Source organism: Culex pipiens, chromosome 3, assembly GCF_016801865.2.
Source record: "Culex pipiens pallens isolate TS chromosome 3, TS_CPP_V2, whole genome shotgun sequence".
NCBI lineage: Eukaryota > Metazoa > Arthropoda > Insecta > Diptera > Culicidae > Culex > Culex pipiens.
The window spans coordinates 2,362,098-2,377,934 of NC_068939.1; the positions used below are offsets into that span (position 1 = coordinate 2,362,098).

At 37.5% G+C, this 15,837-nt stretch overlaps 1 protein-coding gene across 2 annotated transcripts in view; it reads right to left on the reverse strand.

Annotated features, from left to right (window-relative positions):
• The window catches only part of LOC120423001 (sodium-coupled monocarboxylate transporter 2), a 126,910-nt gene that overhangs the window by 48,302 nt on the left and 62,771 nt on the right, over nt 1-15,837 (reverse strand). For both annotated transcript variants that reach the window (XM_052711005.1, XM_052711003.1), the window contains exons 9-10: nt 14,050-14,197; nt 362-663 (exon numbers count right to left, since the gene is read on the reverse strand). In XM_052711005.1, coding sequence (XP_052566965.1) covers nt 362-663; nt 14,050-14,197 — 450 coding nt within the window. The remainder of the gene's footprint in view (nt 1-361; nt 664-14,049; nt 14,198-15,837) is intronic.

Sequence of the window (15,837 nt, forward strand, 5' to 3'; positions counted from 1 at the left end):
AAATCACGCTTCTCCAATAAAATAATGATCGAGACCCGCCACCCAAACCGACGACCCACAGAGTGGCGTGCCAGCCGATAAATTCTGCATCCATTAGGTGATTAGTTCCAGGGAACGCTTTTCGCACAGCCCGGCCGGTGGCCACCAGTTATTACACCTAACATACCAGACCAGCTTCGCACACTCGACACCCGCATTCTGCATCCCAAATTCCGGAAGCGCCAATAACTTCCGGGTCCCATTAATCAAACCGGGAAATTCTAATAACGCGAACTCGTCCCGTCTCCCTCTCTCTGTCTGTATGGTAATTTCGCTCTGTCTCACTCACACACACGTGCACATTTTAGCTTAGTCCACCTACCGGGGCATGATTTCCATGGCAGGAAGCACTCGATCACCGCTCGCAGTTGACAGACCGGCTCCGGCCGGGTTGAAGTGCTCGTCCAGGGCAACCAGCGCCAGGCTGACCGGTCCATCACCGTGGACATTGTAGTCGACTCGGCTGCTCAAAATGGACGCCAGCGAGTTGACCGGAACCGGTTCCGTGCAGTTGCAGGCCGCGACAGAAGATGGCAAATGCTGCACCGGTTCGCCGTCGATCTGGGCCATTACGCCGATGTAGATGACAAATGCCAGCGACAGGATTCCACCGTACAGGGCACCCTAAAAGGAGGAGAGGAGATGCGGAGAGACGGTGTTAGAATCCATGGGGATTTGGTACAGGCAAGGACACGCTGCTGAGAGCAAATAAATTACATCGACACTTTCACAGGTGACAATACGACTGACGGGGAAGCCAAATTTGGAAAGGAGACGAATTTCAATTTTAGTTCTGAAGTAGGAAATTTCCGAGGTGAAAGAGGGATTAGGTCAGAGTGACAAATTGGACATCTATCGGAATGGATTTGCGTTTCGAGTGGATGCTATTGTTGAGTTATATGAAGATTGAATCGATTTAATGTTAAACAAAACGTAGCTTGATGAAAGTTTCTTAATCTTTTAACAATTTCAATGTTCCAAAGGCAACTTTTCTGAAGAATTTGAGCTTCTAAGGCTAAAAGCGTACATAAAACAAGCCAAAGTTTCAGAAGAAGGCACCTTTTCCTCCCACTTTTCAGAAAAAAAATTCTCCCCCAAAACGAAGCACCTTGGATAAATTGAGTGAAAAATGGATTTCCGAAATACTTTTCCTGTGACTTCGTTTTTGTTTGCTATAACGTGGCTTCATAATGGGAAGGTATCAACCCCGGGATGCCAGCAGAGGGTGTGCGCGCAATCGGATGTATCATGCGACATCCTTTGGAGGAGGAGGAGTTTTTTTTCGGGAAATGATCACAGAAAAAAGGAAATGATTGACACGGACTGGGTGCTGTGGTGTGTGGGAAAAACAATTGTTTACGCCACTGCATGACGTACTTGTTTTGTTCGGGAAGGCAACGGATGCGGAAGAACATGATCAGGAAAATTGAGTGTTTGTGTTTCAATAAAAGTGAACAAATGATGGCATTATTGTATCTACTTTGTTTGGAAATAGACTTCCATATTGGTTTCCTGAGTTTATATTGAGTGCAATACATATTTCATGTTTAACTTAAAATACATTTAAAAAATATTTTCAGTGGCTTTTATGTGTAAAAATTAAAAGGTGTTTCTAATAAATCTCAACTCCCACAAAAATTAAAAAATCAGCTTGCATGTGACTTCATCCTGAGTCACCGTTGTAGCGTCGGTTCCACCCACGCAGACATTCATCACAGTTCAGAAAATCCCGTCAACAACGCCAACAACAACAACATCTCAATCCACCTTTCCGGCCCCGGTGTGTTCCCCTGACAATCACAGCAGAAGCAGAGACAACATTCTGACGGAATCCGCTGCAATAATGATGATGTTGATGATGTGGAAAGTATTTTATCAGCAATTTACGCTCAGCGGGAAGAAAAAGGAAAAATTAATGATAATTTATTATTTATCCCTGAGTGTATGGGTGTGTGTATGTGTGCCGTGGAAATGTTTATCGCTCAGCTTGACATGTTTCGTCGCGGTGATTGAAAGGGATGAAATGAAATGAGAACGGAAATCCCTGCGGGTAGGAAAGCACATTTACTCGTTTAATCAATCTGGATGCCATTTTCCGATTGTGTGCCTGGTCTCTTGGCGATTTGCGATAATTTATTGATTGGGAAAGTCATATCAGTTTAAGAAGAATAAGAAAGAAAATAAAACAGATATTTGAAGTTACTTTAAAAGCATAACTAGTAGGATGTAACAAAAATGATTTTTTGGCGGGCATTCAAGGGTTTGTTCCGGTGGGCATACTAAGCCCAAATCCAAAATATGAGCTTGATTGGACGTAACAGGAGCTGGCGCTCCGCCCTTCAAATTTAAATGGAATTTAACCCGTAAAAAAAGATTTTTTCAAAACTGTCACTTTTTGAGGCATTTTGGCCACTGAAGCGTTTACTTTCAACATCATTGGCGTGTAGGCCAGATCCTTGCGCATCTTTTGGTATATATAACATTGAAATTTGGAGCACCCTGGAGCTCGGTACAGACCTTCAAAGTTTGGCATTTTTTCGAAAAATCGGCCCCGGCAAAATCAAATGGCGTCCAGGGCGTCGCGAGGCGCGACGCATATCTTTTTTGCCGGGACCGATTTTTTGAAAAAAATGCCAAACTTTGAAGGCCTGTACCGAGATCCAGGGTGCTCCAAATTTCAATGTTATATATACCAAAAGATGCGCAAGGATCTGGCCTACACGCCAATGATGTTGAAAATAAACGCTTCAGTGGCCAAAATGCCTCAAAAAGTGACATTTTTGAAAAAATCTTTTTTTACGGGTTAAATCCCATTTAAAATTGAAGGGCGGAGCGCCAGCTCCTGTTACGTCCAATCAAGCTCATATTTTGGATTTGGGCTTAGTATGCCCACCGGAACAAACCCTCGAATGCCCGCCAAAAAGTCATTTTTGTTACACTCTAATAACTAGTCTTTCTTGAGCAATAAATTGTCACAGACTTAAAGAATTTGAATGTTTAGAATGCGTATTTGTGTCGACAACAAATTTAAATATAAAATGGGTAATTCTCCGCCAACTCACACAGCAGTTGCCCCGACCCCTCTTCGATTTGCGTGAAACTTTGTCCTAAGGGGTAACTTTTGTCCCTGATCACGAATCCGAGGTCCGTTTTTTGATATCTCGTGACGGAGGGGCGGTACGACCCCTTCCATTTTTGAACATGCGAAAAAAGAGGTGTTTTTCAATAATTTGCAGCCTGAAACGGTGATGAGATAGAAATTTGGTGTCAAAGGGACTTTTATGTAAAATTAGACGCCAGATTTGATGGCGTACTCAGAATTCCGAAAAAACGTATTTTTCATCGAAAAAAACACTAAAAAAGTTTTAAAAATTCTCCCATTTTCCGTTACACGACTGTAAATTTTTTTGAAACATGTCATTTTATGGGAAATTTAATGTACTTTTCGAATCTACATTGACCCAGAAGGGTCATTTTTTCATTTAGAACAAAATTTTTCATTTTAAAATAAAATTTAAATTTTTTTTTCTAGCTTTGCAGGGTTATTTTTTAGAGTGTAACAATGTTGTACAAAGTTGTAGAGCAGACAATTACAAAAATTTTGATATATAGACATAAGGGGTTTGCTTATAAACATCACGAGTTATCGCGATTTTACGAAAAAAAGTTTTGAAAAAGTTGGTCGTCATCGATCATGGCCGTTCATGGTCACCCGCGACAGACACGGACGGCGAAACAAAGAGAAACGCAAAAAGTAACTTTTTCAAAACTTTTTTTAGTAAAATCGCGATAACTCGTGATGTTTATAAGCAAACCCCTTATGTCTATACATCAAATTTTTTGTAATTGTCTGCTCTACAACTTTGTAGAACATTAATACACTCTAAAAAATAACCCTGCAAAGCTAGAAAAAAAAATTTAAAATGAAAATTTTTGTTCTAAATGAAAAAATGACCCTTCTGGGTCAACGTAGATTCGATAAGTACATTAAATTTCCCATTAAATGACATGTTCAAAAAAATTTTAGTGTTTTTTTCGTTGAAAAATACGTTTTTTCAGAATTCTGAGTACGCCATCAAATCGGGCGTCTAATTTTACATAACAGTCCCTTTGACACCAAATTTCTATCTCATCACCGTTTCAGGCTGCAAATTATTGAAAAACACCTCTTTTTTCGCATGTTCAAAAATGGAAGGGGTCGTACCTCCCCTCCGTCACGAGATATCAAAAAACGGACCTCGGATTCGTGATCAGGGACAAAAGTTACCCCTTAGGACAAAGTTTCACGCAAATCGAAGAGGGGTCGGGGCAACTTTTCCCGATTTCGTGTGAGTTGGTAGAGAATTACCCAAATATAATTTGGGCTGAACTATGAAATTAGAAAAATTATCCATTTGTAAACCTTTTCAAAAGTAAAGCTTGTTTTAAAATTCTGGAATTATTATTGTAAAAAGATCAGCAAATTTCAAAAAAGATTCATTTTTAAGATTCGGACAAACAAATCGGACATATAATTTCCGAGAGATCGTCAGTTGAAAATTACAGGATAATCACATAGAAAAAAAATGTGTTAATTTACACAGCACGTAATTACTGTTTCTTATGTATACTAACTCATTGAAATGTTGAAATATGACGAAAAGAGCAAAGGGCATGGAAATTACTCCAATATAAATCTAAACCTAATGTAAATCATGAGTCTAATGGAAACGTCAACCTGAACAAGTTGATACTGTAGCCGCACGTTTTCAAAGTGCGTAGATGGCTCAGAAAAGTTGTCTAAATTTAGTGAGCACAGCAACTTTTCAGTTCCTTTTGGGGGTTTAGGATCCTCACTAAAGTTTGGGAACGATTGGTTCAGGAGGGGTCTCTTCTTTCAAGTAGTTTTTTTTAAATAAGAAAAAACAAAAATGTAAACCTAAAAATTGATATTACTTGGAAACGGTACATTTTATCAAAAATAAAATGTGAAGTACTTTTCGATTGTAAATTTTATTTTGTTTCAAAAAATTAATTTTAGTAATTTAGTTTAACACTGATAAAATAAACAAATGAAAAAATCGGATTTATTCGTGCATCTATTTTTTCTCAAAAAGTCATAACCTACAACTTTGGCGGAGACACCAAATCGATCAGAAAATCTCTCCCCAAGGATAGAACTTCATACATTTAAATACCAATTTTGTATGACCAGCCCCAAAACTGTATGAAGACTTGAATGGAAAACCGAATTATGCAAAATTGCTTCTTTTGTCATAGGGAATGCATGGACAAAGTTTCATCCAAATAAAAAAATACAAAGAAAATTCGATTTTCAAAATCGTAGAGAACCACTCATTTGTCATTTCCTCATGTTAGTCTTGATTTTTAAATAACCCAAGTATTTTAAAAAGATCACAAAATAATTCAAAATTTATCTTTTTTAAAGTTAAAATTCGGATTAATAGTTTCCTAGAAATCTTCGATTGATAATTTAGAGCTTAGTGAGTAACACTTAAAAAACTTTTTGTTTATAGTTTAGAGGCCGTTGCTTATATTTTACAAAGTTGATGACACCTTCCCCTGGAAAATTGGGCCGAAATAATAAAGGGCTTATTTTTATTCTGCCCCGCCCGTGTGGATCAATCGGACCGCGCACTGAACTCACAATCCAGAAGTTGCTGGTTTGAATCCCGCGGCGGGCGCTCTAAAAATTCTATATGTAAATATGGGTATACGGCGCACAGTGGATCCAGGTGTGACAAAAATCAAAAAATGAAAGTTAAATTTCAGTAGTGTTAGTATTTTTCTATTTTTTCTCATACCTTCAAAAACACTTTCCCAAATTTTGAGCAAGATTGGATGGAATTTGAATTTTTGGCGGCTTTGAGAGTGCAGACATTTTTGTTATTTCTAGTAGCTGAAACTTCAAAATTCGCAAAAAATATTTTTTCTTAAAACTTGCATAACTCCGCCAATTTTAAACCAAATTTGATTCTTCTGGCTGCATTCGAAAGGTATTTAAAAGTTGTTAATTTTACTGTTCTTGAAATTTTGATGGACCCCTCCCCCCTTTTTAGCTATTCAAACGAAAGAAAGCATTAACTATTTTCAAGATTTTTTCGAATTTCAACCCTTCAGGAACAATTTTGTACGGGTGTGACCAAAGTCTCGTATGCAGTTTCTGTCATGAAATTTAATGTACTTTCAGACTGTGTATAGCAAATTTTGCTCATACTTGCTCGAAAGATCAAAATTTGCATGTTTCTAAAAAAAAGTCAAAGTGGATCTACTCTACTCTATTCACGAATCGGATCAAAAAGTCAGATATGGCAATCGCCTTATGATTTTTCTTCATATTCAAGATTTCAACGAATGTACTAAAATAATACTGGTTTTTTGATTTCTTAGGGTACCAAGATTTCCCCCCCCCCCTTCTCCATCGTCTTTTTATGATTTGGTTAAATATTCCTCTTGGAATGACACAAACTTCAACGGCGAAATTACTTTCTATCGTAAAATTTCACATGTGCTTGTGTGCTATCTTGTGATCCGTCTGCTGAAAAAGATAGGACGTGTCACAAGATAGCACACAAGCTACGATGTGTATCTGCGTGGAGAATTATTGGAACAAAGTGATGTGGGCAGTGATAAACATATTAGTTAATGAGCAATTGCAAACATTTTAATGAAAACCGTCATCAGGGGTGACATTGGGTCTGGTGGGTGAGATACAGTCATACAAAATTGCTAAAATTTGTATGACCCAATCTCACCCCAGACCTAATGTCACCCCTGAAGACGGTACATACTTTTTTTTTGGTACGATAGATTTTCTTGTGGGAATCCTAACCATGCAAGATCTTTTTTCAACTTTCCCAAAAAGTCTTCCTAAAAGCAGTTTTTACCTTACATATTTTTATGTGTAGCTTAGTACATAAAAAGCAGAGCAGACCTTGGCTCGAGTCGTGGATGAAGAGAGGAGGGAAGATGGGAAGTAAAAAAAATAAAATTCAAAACTTTATTCTCAACTTTTTAATGTATCACAAATTACTCTAGTTAATAACTCTAATGCAAAAAAAGTTAATGATTTATTAATTTTGTAGGTGACGATCTTTGTTTTGCACCCTAGTATTTGGGGAATATTCGAAAGGGGAAGGAGATGAAAACTTGAAAGGAAATTTCCGTTGGCCTCAACAAAAATCTAGAGTTTTTTTAAGTCCTTTAATTTATTGTGTTTCATATGTTTATACGACCTTTAAAAAAACTCTAGAAATGTCTTCTGATCTTTTCCAACCTAAACTACAGATACTACTAAAATGTGCACAGTTAAAATGTTATGATAATCTCATAGAAGCCAAATAACACTTTTCCTCAAATACACAAATTTTGGAACACCCTATTAACTGGACCACCCTAACGTTACTACTTTACTGACCCTGATAAACTTTTCGGAAGATGACAAAGCTATTATTTTAAAGTGTGGTATCTACGAATTTTGTTTAACAAAATTTCGGTTATGGGTCATTGTGGTATGGTACCACCCTAACATTTTATTTATTAAGATTCACACACACACAAAATCAAAATTCCAAGCTATAAAAAAATGATATAAAAAAATACAATTTCAGCAACTGAAAAAAAAATTCAAAATAATAATTTATGAACCACCCTAATGTACTTAGATTTTACTTCATGAAAAAATAAATGTATTTTTTGAATTCAGCTGCCCAGAATTACCCTAATATGACATATTTGGTAGAATACCTGACATTTTTTAATTTTGTCACACCTTTGTTCGGAGAGGATCCACTGTGCGGCGCCGTCGCTCCGTGCCGTACTCAAACACTTAGGAGCCCAGGGCGCTTTAACTGCACTGAACATTAAATAAATCAAAACTTATTTCACTCCGCTGTTGATCTTTTCATGCAAGTTTATGATCATTTTAAAATAAACTGAATATTAAAGCAATTCTCTCCAGAATGAGCAATTTCAAAGCAAATTTTTATTATTTTCAAACTTTCAATGACCAAAAAATATTGCATTTTGCATAACTATTTCGTCCATAAAATTTTGTAAACAACCTGGGCAGCTGTTCATACAAAAAGTTTATTAAAATATACCAAAAATCTGTATCTTGAGTACAAATTTTCTGATCAATCACAGTTAACAAAATTACCCATCTTTAATTTGATTTTTCACACAAAATATACAATTTCACAAGAAAATCAATCTGGAAAATTTTCATTTTTGGATATTTTTTGGCAGTGTAGCTCGTGTACTTGTGAAAAATGTCAAGTCATTGAATACAAAAAAATGTTTTAATTTTCAGTGAATTGCTAATAAGTGATAACTCAAAATACTTTGCAACTTAAACTTTTGTCTATAAAGAGATTTTCAATTTAACACAAACAGCGCGTTTTACTATTTGTGCAACAAATATGTTTGAAAGCATTTCTCAAAAACAAATAGGATATTGAGATTTAATTGAAAGTTCATCAACATTGTTTGCATAGAAATATCCAAAACTGAAATCCACTTCCTGGTAACAACACGCAAAACAATGTTCCAAACAACCTTTAATGAAACGATACTCACGTATACCATTCGTTTGGCCAAAAAACACAAATAATTGCAGCAAAAATACCTCCCACGCAAAAAATAACTCTCAGCATCAGCAGCCCTAAGTCGAACGCATTTGTTGCGCCTGATTGTTGTTGTTTTCGCCTGTTATTGAAATAAATATTTAGCTCCAATTTCCGAATCAATTCAACCGATTGATTTTTTTTTCACTATTCGTTCAGCCTCAGCCAACCAATTGAACAACAGAAAAAAATGGACAATAAATGTTGGAAAATACTGCGTGAATGACACTAAAGTTTACAGCCAGTTCCATTTCCCCTGCGTTAAACAGACAGAGCCGCAAAAAAAGTGCATAAAATAAACGAGTTTGTGTGAGCCCAAAATGAGCCACCAGGGAAAGTCTGACATGAATTCACAATACCAATCGAGAGGGAGCAGCGAGAAAAAAAAATCCACCGATAGGAAATGCCGCCTTTGGGAAAATTGTTTAATCCATTTTACCCATCGCGTCCCCCACCCATCGTATATACAGTTGTGTTTTCATATTTGCATCCCTCGAATCTGGTTGCCCGGCTTGGCTCAGTGCACTTTACATGATTGCGAATTTAAATGCAAATATTCACTGCGTGTGGGCGGCGATGGGTGTTCTGTGAGCAACGTGAAAGAGGCCTTTTGTCTGGCAACACTACGAATGGAGGGGGGGAGGAGGGGCGCATCCTAGCTGCAGGCTATTTCAAGTGTAAAAATTAATGGTACTCTACCATCATCAGCCGGGGACCATCGGCAGCCGGGCATGGCACTGCAATCCCAGTCCCCTTCGAAGCCCGTTGTCGACGCAACGCCAAATCCAGCTCAACCACCATCGAGGCGATTTTGACTGAGGTTGAACAGTCCTCCATCGATGTTGATGGGGTTTGGGGACAGGGAAAAAAAATCAGCCGATTTTATTTTCTGTTATCAAGAGTGACGTGGTGGTATTTTTCCCGAAAATTTATTACCAATAGCGCTCTCAACTCAGATTTACACAACACTTAAAAACTGCATTAAGAGCTTTTGGACATTTATGGAGAAGCAATTAGGCAGTTTTTGTGTGGTAAAATGCAAAGAAGAGTTAAATATGAAGCCAGCTTAGGCTATTTTTTGTCGTTTGCTGGCAGTCATTAAGCTTGTTTTGTAGGATTTTCCTGTTAAAAGTTTTTTGCAAAAACATGTATCTTGCCTTATTTTGTTTTTTTTTTTTCAATGCAAATTTCACTACTTCCTTTTGTGTTTATATACTTTTTCATCTCCTCAAGTTTTCCCTTGCTTATCACATTTTTTTGCTGAACAAACAAATCAAAAGTTAATTTAAAAAGCAGCAATTCCCCACTAAAACTGCACAACTCGAAGAAAACAGTTGCCCGATTAGTCTCAAATTGGACTAGGGGTTCCCTGGCCGAAATAATAGACATGCGCCGCATTAGGGTGTTCTGGAAAATTACCAATTTCGTGTATTTGCCCAAAAGCTATAAAATCATTATTCCACGCTGTTTTATACCAATTTTTTCGCTCCGGGATGCATTCGACAGGTGATTAGTTGGTCGCAAGAAAATTTCAAAAGCTATTTTGGAGGTTTCGGAACATAAAAGTTATGTCTCAAAATATTTTTATCAGATTTCCCGGAAAAAGTCGACGAATTTTACATTAACTAGTTTCCGAGAAACAATTAAAAAACTGAGTTTTCGATGTAGGAAAAGGAGAAAACAGAACTAAACTTTTTTCAATAAAACTGCAAATTTACGCGTTGTCTTCTACTGTTACTAAAATGTAACTCCACAAATTTACCCTCATGTTGTTTTTAATGACAACTGCAAAAAAAGAAAATTTCATTTTTTTTTGGGCATCCTACCACGGAGCAGGTCACGGGTCAAATTATGTCGGTCAGAGAACCCCAAACCTATTTTTAAACTCCCACTACTACTACTGTTATCATGCCTTAAGTAAATATGTTGTGATACTTTTTGGTTCAAGATTTTGAATTTTACTAGGAGTATTAGGTAAACTCATTATTATATTGGCAGCAACCTAAGATTGCGACAACTTTTTTTTTATTGTTGAGAATTTTCTCAGAAAATAAAAAAAACTGATTCTTGAGATACACAAAGATCTGGAATGACTATAATTCAAAAACGGTGCACTTTATAAAACTTAGGCTTTTTTGTATACAAATGCTACGATGCATCCGAAAATGTTTTTTTTTTTTTCCTTGCCAATCTGTACCCGAAACTGGTCCGAATGGAACAAATTCAGTAGATTGCCGAGTAAATCACCTGGAAATGGATAAAAAATTTTTTTTTGATTTGGTTGAAAATTTGTGGGCCCTTTTCATACAATTTTTCATACAATTCAATATTTTCAAAAGTTTTTGTTTTTGTTTTTGGCATAAAAAATATGTTTTCAAAACATTTCAAAATTTCAATGAAAATTGAAGTGCATTTAGCTTAAATCAATTTATAATACATTCCTCTGCGTTTAGAACCATTTTTAGCTTATTTGGGTTTATTCAAATTTTTGTAAATTTCCAAAGTACAGTATCGCAAAAAGTTTTTTTTTTCGATAAAACTTTTGCTTTCGTCAAATCTTACATTTTTGAAAACTAATGATTGCAAAACAACTGAACTAGTGTAAAATGCATTTTAAAACACTTTGTGCATTTAAATGATGCGACTGTGGCTTGTTATTTCGATTTTTAATTTTATTCTTTTGCCCCGCTCTCGACCCCGGCCAGAGTAAAAGGTCAAAAACCTTGAAAAATCTTTGCATCAGCCCATGTAAATATTCAAAAACCTGAAACTTTTGAAGTAATTCTGATTGATTTGGTATCTTCCGCAAAGTTGAAGGTATTGATGAGGACTATTCAGAAAAATGAAGTATACGCAATAAAATACCGACCTTTAATTTTTTTTTTCACGAAAAATTAGATTATTAAAATCTGTATGTTTTAATTTGGAATTTTTTTGATATGTTTAAGAGGACAAAACCCGCAACATTTGAGCCATAGAGAAGCATGACACTTTTTAAAAAAATCGAAAAACTGAAATTTTTCAAATAAAATTTAATTTTAATTGGCTATATCTTGAAAACGGTACATTTAGTCCAAAAATCTGTAAAGTACTTTTCGATTACAAATTTGATTATACATTTAAAACTGCATTGCTTCATTGGTCATAGAGAAGGTCCCCCACAAAGTTTGAGCCATATAAAAAAAATACAAAAAAGGTCGAAATCGACCGATTTCGTAGAGTCTACCAGGGGTGCTCAAAGTTTATGAATGGCGGGCCAAATTTGTAGCTCACATGAGCTTGCGGGCCAAATGTAATAAAAAAATATTTAAAGAACAATACGCTATTTCAATCCATCATATTGAAAAAAACATCTATTAGTTCACTTAAATGGAAATTTTACGTATTTTGGACGTCATTAATCGTCATCTTATTGTTAGAGAACAAAAATGTGATTTTTCTAATTTTTGTTGAGTTACTTATTTTTATTAAAATCAACAACTCCATAAAATTAAAAAAAAATTCATGTGCTTTGATTGAAATTTTTATGCCTTATCAAACATAAAATGTGGTTATACAATATTTTAGTAAGAAGTTTATATACCACGGTCCGGGCAAGGTTGAGGGGTGGTTTTACATTATATGCATAAATCTTTAGTATTTCTTTTTAAAGTGACACAAATTTTGGAAAATGGCCTAATTTTATTTTTCATTAATTTATATTAACAAAAACTGAAAGGGTTAGCAAAAAAAAAATCTATGCCTTAAAAAAAAGAATATCACTTTACAAATTTGTCGCGGGCCACAAATTTGCTAAGAGGTCAAATTAAACAGTTCATTTATCGAATGATTTCAGAAAATTGTTAAGCAGCAATTTCTGCACCAAACAAAACATTTCTGATTTGAAGTGCACCAAACAACATTATTTTCACCGAAAATTGATATTTTCAAGGATCCACGCCAGGACAAAGGTACACGAAATCCGAAGATTCATTATGCAACCATCACAAGCGTACTTCAGTGAATCTAGCAAAGCACCCAACGATAGACTACTCCAGATAACCTACATTGCCGCGGGCTAACCATTCGGCTGATGGGCTTTTGCTTCACATTACACGACCCAGGCACAATGGTTCAATTTGATGCGCGCACCTGTTCGAAGACCAGAAAAGTGAGAAAGCCTTGGCAGAGCACACCATAAGGCAGTAGCAAAGCAAATTTCGCTCTTGCCGACAAGAGTACGTTCGTCGAAATTGCCCCCGGGGCTTTTTCCAGATTCGCAATCGAAATCCTCGAATCTAATCGTACAAGACCAAAAATCTCTGCCAATGGAATCACACCCAATGCTAAATAGGCCGATCCCGGTGCGGCAATTGAGGTAAAATGGTAATATTAACAGGTAATCAAATTTTCATATTTTCAATTTACACTTACAGGCCTCGTTCTCTCAGTTGGTTTGTGTAAGAGTCTCGTTCAACGACTTCCGCCCGGTCGCGGCAAGAAGTAAGCTTTTTACATATGATGTGAATGGACGTGTTTATGGCACTTTATTCCACTCATTTCACCCTCACACACACGAACACCCACAGTACAGTTGGCGCAATGGTGGGGAAAAGTGGAACGATTTTCCAGCAAAACCTGACACGTTGAAAAGCGCGTTACGGTGATCAGGAACCACGTCGTCATCGTCAGCTTATGGTGGTTACGAACGGGCTTTTCCCAGAAAACACATTTTTAAAGCTTTCACTTTGGCGTTCGTTCAAATTGCTTTAGGAACAAAATGTTAAAAAAAATCTAAGAATTTAATACAGCAAAACCTCGAAAAAAGCACATAACAATAATTCAAAATTTCACAAAACATTCGACTATTCCCAAAGTCAGAAATCACCCAATGTTCGACCAGACGTCGTCCCACGCCCATTTGCGGTGCGGAAACCATTACAACGAATGTAATTTTCGTTCAAGTGGCCCCTAATTTCACTTTTCCATGCCTGAAGTGTTTGACATTTCCCTAAACTGCCCGACATCCCTCCTACTGCCCACAATTCTGCTCGCCGCTATTGCTTCTGTTGTGTGGGCGGAAAAGTCACCGATTTCATTTTCACCAAGAGTGCCCCTTCAATTTCAATGGCGAATTTGTGAGGAATCCCCGGTGAAGCACCAAAGTTTAGCTACCTCATTTCAAGTATCGCCGACTTTTCCTACCCACCTATGGATCTAGGAATGTTTGTAAGGAAAAAATAAAACGTCTGTAATTGATTTTGACGCCGGGAAATAAATTTTGGCAACTTTTCCTTTGATTTCTATTTTTCACAAAAATTCGCCCCTCACCGTCTGTCGCTCCCCTTCCGAAAGAATTCTGCGCAGTGTGATAAATCAGTGATTGTTTTAAGTGAATTGGACCTACCTTGGCGTTGGCATGCCGGAACAGGATCCCGAGGGAAAACAGACCAAGCGTGACGCCGCCAATCAGACCGTTTAGCGTGAGAGTTGCCTGCAGGATTCCGCCGAGTCGCTCCACCACGAACACCAGTCCGAAGGAAAAAACGCCGTAGCTGTGGGAGGAAACCGGAATTTAGAGTGAGATACATTTCAACTGGAGTGGGTTTTACTGCTGAAATTGCGATTGAAAGTTGGTTGGCCCATCTTAAAGTAATGCTTTGAAGTTATTGGGTGGAATTTTCTCCAGAAAAATTTGTCTATCTATATATATTAGGATGTAACAAAAATGACTTTTTGGCGGGCATTCAAGGGTTTGTTCCGGTGGGCATACTAAGCCCAAATCCGAAATATGAGCTTGATTGGACGTAACAGGAGCTGGCGCTCCGTCCTTCAATTTTAAATGGGATTTAACACGTAAAAAAAGATTTTTTCAAAAATGTCACTTTTTGAGGCATTTTGGCCACTGAAGCGTTTCTTTTCAACATCATTGGCGTGTAGGCCAGATCCTTGCGCATCTTTGGGTATACATAACATTGAAATTTGGAGCACCCTGGAGTTCGGTACAGGCCTTCAAAGTTTGGCATTTTTCGAAAAATCGGCCCCGGCAAAATCAAATGGCGTCTAGGGCGTCGCGAGGCGCGACGCATATCTTTTTTGCCGGGACCGATTTTTCGAAAAAATGCCAAACTTTGAAGGCCTGTACCGAGCTCCAGGGTGCTCCAAATTTCAATGTTATATACACCAAAAGATGCGCAAGGATCTGGCCTACACGCCAATGATGTTGAAAATAAACGCTTCAGTGGCCAAAATGCCTCAAAAAGTGACATTTTTGAAAAAATCTTTTTTTACGTGTTAAATCCCATTTAAAATTGAAGGGCGGAGCGCCAGCTCCTGTTACGTCCAATCAAGCTCATATTTCGGATTTGGGTTTAGTATGCCCACCGGAACAAACCCTTGAATGCCCGCCAAAAAGTCATTTTTGTTACATCCTAGTATATATATAAAATTTCGACGGTTTTGTTCGAACGCGAATCAATTCAACACGGAACGTCGGATCGAGGTGCTCTTTGTTGCGTTGGGTTCGTATAAGTCCAAGGAAGGTTTATACGCTAACTAATTGACACATTGGCCACTCTGGAACTGATTCCGGAGCATCGGCAAATTGTATGAAAAAAGCTGTGTAAAATCAAATTTTGATCACAGGAGGCTGAATTAGCAAACAAGCAAGAAACGTCAGGAAACCAAAAAAAGGCAGGACGAAGTTTGCCGGGTAAGGCTTGTTATGAAATAAATATAAAAACACTAAATTTTAGTTTAAAACATCGACTTCACTGCTCACGGAACAATAAACTCTCCTGGACAAAGAAACTTTAACAGCAGTAAATTTTTCGATTCACTGTCTCCAAAGCTCCCTCCCGCCCGAGTCAGAACCGATGTTCGTACAACACCATTCGTAATCCCAATCATATTTGCATGTTTGCAATAAAAGTGTATTTTACGTCCGTTCTTTTCACATTCACTCAACCTGGTCCGATCGTAGAAAAAGAGGAGCGCACAAAATTCATTCCAGCTCCAGCTCGCTCGAATGCGTCCAACCTGCCGACGACGACGGACGGCCTGCTGCCTGGCACCGGTTGATGATGGCCACCTGGTCTAGTCGACCAACTCGAACAAAAAAAAAACTCAGCTCCTCTCTCTGTGTTGAAAGTTTCGTGGCGCAGGCAAAATTGGATCGGCCAAGAAGTGAAACAAA